This window comes from Galeopterus variegatus, unplaced genomic scaffold (assembly GCF_000696425.1).
Source record: "Galeopterus variegatus unplaced genomic scaffold, G_variegatus-3.0.2 Scaffold219, whole genome shotgun sequence".
In the NCBI taxonomy this organism is placed as follows: domain Eukaryota; kingdom Metazoa; phylum Chordata; class Mammalia; order Dermoptera; family Cynocephalidae; genus Galeopterus; species Galeopterus variegatus.
Window position 1 is genome coordinate 535,523 of NW_007726330.1, and position 4,494 is coordinate 540,016.

The following is a 4,494-nucleotide window of genomic DNA, read 5'->3' on the forward strand; positions in this document are numbered from 1 at the left end:
TGCCCGTACCGGCCCAGGACCGGCAACAGGATCGCAATCCTCGGTGTTGCTCCCCGCACCTCGCTCAGCCAGTGAGCGGGAACCGGTCTGTATGTGGGATCTGAACCCTCGGCGGGAGCGCCGCCGCACTTCCCAAGCGGCGCACTGTAGCAGTGCGCCACCGGGCCGGCCCCCTTTTTTTGTCTTTTTTGAGACCAGCTGCACCGCGCTCAGCCAGTGAGCGCTGTGAGCGCACTGGTCATCCCTATATGGGATCCGAACCCGCGGCGGGAGCGCTGCTGCGCTCCCAGCGCTGCACTCTCCCGATTGCGCCACGGGCTCGGCCCTAATTTATTTATTTTAAAAGATGACCGGTAAGGGGATCTTAACCCTTGACTTGGTGCTGTCAGCACCACACTCTCCCAAGTGAGCTAACCGGCCATCCCTATATGGGATCTGAACCCGTGGCCTTGGTGTTATCAGCACCACACTCTCCCAAGTGAGCCATGGGCCAGCCCTCTAGATATTTTATATAAGCTGACACACACAGTATTTTCTCTTAGGTCTGGCTTATTTGACTTAGCATAATGTTTTCAAAGTTCATCCATGATGTAGCATGTAACAGAACTTCATGCATTTTTGTGGCTGAGTAACGTTCCACTGTATGGATATCCCATGTTTTGTTTCTCCATTCATCTGTGGATGGACCTTTGGGTAGTTTCCACCTTTTAGCTATGGTGAATAATGCTGCTATGAACATGGGTGTGCAAGTATCTGTTCTAGTCTCTGTTTTCAAATCTTCAGGTTGTTAACCTAAATTACAAACAGAGAGAAGCTCTCTAAGAAAATAACAAGTTTATTTGGGATTATAACATTGATATGGGAATCCACGTGCCATAGTAAACCATGTTTACTATGATAAAGGGTTCTGAAGGAGAAATGATGGAGGATTACATAATTGTCTTGGAATCATTACCCTTGGCTACAAGAATCAGTAACCAGGGTGATGCAGGCTCAGGTTGGACATATAGTTGCAGGGCAGGTGTCTTCCCAGTATTTTTTATGCAAGGTTGTGGTTTTGCAGAGTCCTTCGTTATTGCTTTTGTCATCAGGCATTCGTGCATGAGAACCCTCCCTTCTCTGCCTTCCCTGGCTCTATTTGTGTTGTAAGGTTGCGCTCTTCACCGACTGAGCTAACCGGCCAGCCCCAGGTTTTTTGTTTGTTTAACACAAGCAACTCCATTTTCGTTCCGACAACTTTCACAGGGGTATAGATTTAGGAGCGGAATTGCTGAGTCCCGTGGTAATTCTACATTGAACTTTTTGAGGAGCTGCCAAACTGCTTTCCACAGTGGCTGCATCACTTTATAGTCCAACCAGCAATGTACAAGGGTTCTAGTTTCTCTCCATCCTTGCCAATGCTTGTTATTTGCCATTTTTCAAATTATAGCCATCCTAGTGGCTATGAAGTGGTATCTCACTGAGAGTTTGGTTTGTATTTCTCTAATAACTAATGATGCTGAGCACTTTTTCAGGTGCTTCATAGCCATGCATGTATCTTCTTTTGAGAAATGTCCATTTAAGTCCTCTGCCTGTTTTTTGGGGGGTTGTTTGTCTTTTTGTTATTGAGTTGTAGGAGTTCTTTATATATTCTGGCTATTAAGCCCTTATCAAATATGTGATTTGCAAACAGTCTCTCATTCTGTGGGTTGTCTTTCACTTCTTCATTGTGTCTTTGGATGCACAAAAGTCGTAGATTTATTTTCAAATGTTTATCCTGCTCAGGACTACATTCAGGAGTCTGATCCGCTTATATCTGGAAAATTTTCAAACATATTTTATTTACACATTGCCTCTTCCAGGATCTATTAGATTTTCAATAATGTTACTTTCTAATTTTGTAAGTTCTGCTTCTTAAATAATAAAATGACAGACTGTTCTAAATCCTTACATCTGTTAATTCATTTAATCTTGTTATGGGGCAGGAATTACAATAATCCTCATTTTACAAATGATGAAAATAAAATACAGAGAGGTAAAGTAATGTACCCAAGATTACAGTGACTATGTAAAGTAATGTACCCAAGATCAAAGTGACTACATAAAGTAATGTACCCAAGATCACAGTGACTACGTAAAGTAATGTACCCAAGATCACAGTGACTACGTAGTCGGGGGAAAACTCAAACCCAGGTGGCCTGGCTCCAGAGTCAGATCCCGATCCCCCGTGCTAAACAGCCTCTCAGTTTACCTGTTATTCTTTCATGGTATCCTGGTCTTTTCTTTCTGCACCCAGGGGCTTCACTGGTCCAGAGTCAGTTTTTTACATTCATGTCTAGGTTTAGAGAATTCAGGTGCCAGGCAGGAGGGTAAGTTTGGACTCTTCATCTTGTCCCCTCCCGGCCTCCAGGAAGCGATACCTCCGGCGGCGGGCAGCTCTGGGACAGCTGAGCACCATCCTGCTGGTGGCCCGGCCCCTCCTCTGGAGATGGCGGAGACGGCAGGTGCAGGGGTTAGGGCGGGGCTGCTGGACTGGGAAGCTCAGGGCAGAAGCCAGCAGCCTCGGCTGCTCAAGTCGGCCAATCCCCACTGTGCCCACCCTCTTAGCCCAGCCTCGCAAGGACAGGGGCTTTGGAGATGGCTGCCCATCACGCTCTTCCCCGTTCCCTCTGTCTGGCCCCGGTGGGCTGGGGCCTCTGGGAGGTCACTGCCATCCGTCATCCTTTCCCACTCCCCCAGGGTGTCAAGGACAGGGGCTTTGGAGATGGCTGCCCATCACGCTCTTCCCCGTTCCCTCTGTCTGGCCCGGGTGGGCTGGGGCCTCTGGGAGGTCACTGCCATCCGTCATCCTTTCCCACTCCCCCAGGGTGGCTCTCCCGTCCCTGCCTGGGGCTCCTTCCCATCCCCTCCAGCCCTCCCTTGGGCCCCTTCTGTTCTCCTCTCTTGCTGGATGACTCTAACTTGAGGGTCATAAAGCAGCTCAAAGGTCAGTGCCCACATGCTGCCTCCCCCCTGGCCACTCCCTGGCTGGACTTTGTCCCCTGGGACCATTTCTTCCCTTCTTCCTGTCTTCTTCCTGGTGCCCTGGCAGACAGCTGTGACATCCACAGCACTGAGGCCGGTGAGGGCTCAGGAGGGCCCCGGGCAGACAGGAACTGACGTCCCTGTCGGGCAGCAGGCCCCTCTGGGTCTGTTCTTCCTTCTCTGGCATCAGGGTCTCCCAGAGGCAGGAGGCGGCAGCTGAGCTGCAGGCTTGGGAGGAGCCACTGAGAGACTCTTGGTGACTCCCCCTGGGGCATCAGCTCTTCCTGTGTCTCCCCCAGCAGCCTGGGCATTGGTGCGGCTGGCACAGCGGCAGGGCCCTGGGGAGAGTGCCAGTCATGGTAAGTGGCCTAGAAGCTGGGGGGTGAGATCGCTTAGCCTGGCATGGATTGGGGGCAGGGTGGGCTGCCAGGGGTGCCACCACAGGTTCTGTCCCTCAAGGATGTCCATTGGGCTGCCTGAAAAGAGGGCGGAGGTGCCCTCTGAGGGGTCCTGGGGCTCTGAGTGTCCAGAATGAAACTTCTTGGTCTTTGGAGGGGATGTTTATAATGCTGGGTGACGAGGGACACTGGGTCCCTAGGACCCCTCCATTAGTTCCTGGGTGCATTGGTTCTCTCTGCCAGGAGCTGGGGCGCTTGGAGATCCCAGCCGAGCTGGCTGTCATGCTGAGGACAGCGGAAGGTGAGTCATATTGGTGCCCTCTTGCTGGGACCCCTTCCCCAGTTCCTTCACTGCATGGTGGGTCTGTTCCCTGTGGTCCCTCCCCCCAGCTTGCCGGCCAGCCCCCTGTAGACGGCGGCTAGGGACTGATGGGGAGGGCTGCAGGTGGTGCCAGGGCCACCACACCTGGGCGTTTCTGGGCTGCCTCCTGGTGCTCTCGTCCTCAGGCCATCAGGACACCCTGGCCAGGAGCATTACTGAGTCCATGCTCCCCGAAGTTTCTGTTCGGCCCAGCCTGACCCTCCCACCGGACATTGACCGATTCCCTTTCTCCAGCTTCGTCTCCACCAGCTTTCAGGTGGGCCCCCCAGGCCTGAGCTCTTCCCTCTGGCCCCGAACATTCCCCAGCATTAGCCCCGGCCAGGCAGAAGCCCTGCCTGCTCCTTCTTTCTCCACCTTCCCTCCTCCCTGTCCAGTCACTGGGGCTGTGGATGCCGCTAGATTGCTCTGAAAGTATCTGTTGAACCAAAATATCTCACTTCTAGTGTCATTTAGACCCAGGATGCCACACCTTTATTTTACCTGTGGAATTGCCCTGCTATTGAAGTCATGGCCTTAAAGAATGATTAATGACAAAGGAAACTGTCCAGGCTGCAGCGTTAAATACAAAGAAAGGATTCAAACCACATATAGAGTATGATCTCAACTCTGTTTAGCAACCATGACAACAAAGGTGGCGGAGGTGCTGGGATGTATGTGTCTAAGCAGAGGAAATAAGACAAGGAAGAAAGGCTCAAACGTTAGCTGGGGTTA

The 4,494-nt window shown here is 51.7% G+C and overlaps 1 protein-coding gene across 1 annotated transcript in view; it reads left to right on the forward strand.

Moving 5' to 3' along the window:
- Nucleotides 1-4,494, forward strand: part of LOC103585179 (unconventional myosin-XVB-like) — a 28,566-nt gene that overhangs the window by 8,423 nt on the left and 15,649 nt on the right. The window contains exons 10-13 of the mRNA XM_008566080.1: nt 2,390-2,483; nt 3,306-3,362; nt 3,645-3,702; nt 3,909-4,039. Of these exons, the coding sequence (XP_008564302.1) occupies nt 2,390-2,483; nt 3,306-3,362; nt 3,645-3,702; nt 3,909-4,039 (340 nt within the window). The remainder of the gene's footprint in view (nt 1-2,389; nt 2,484-3,305; nt 3,363-3,644; nt 3,703-3,908; nt 4,040-4,494) is intronic.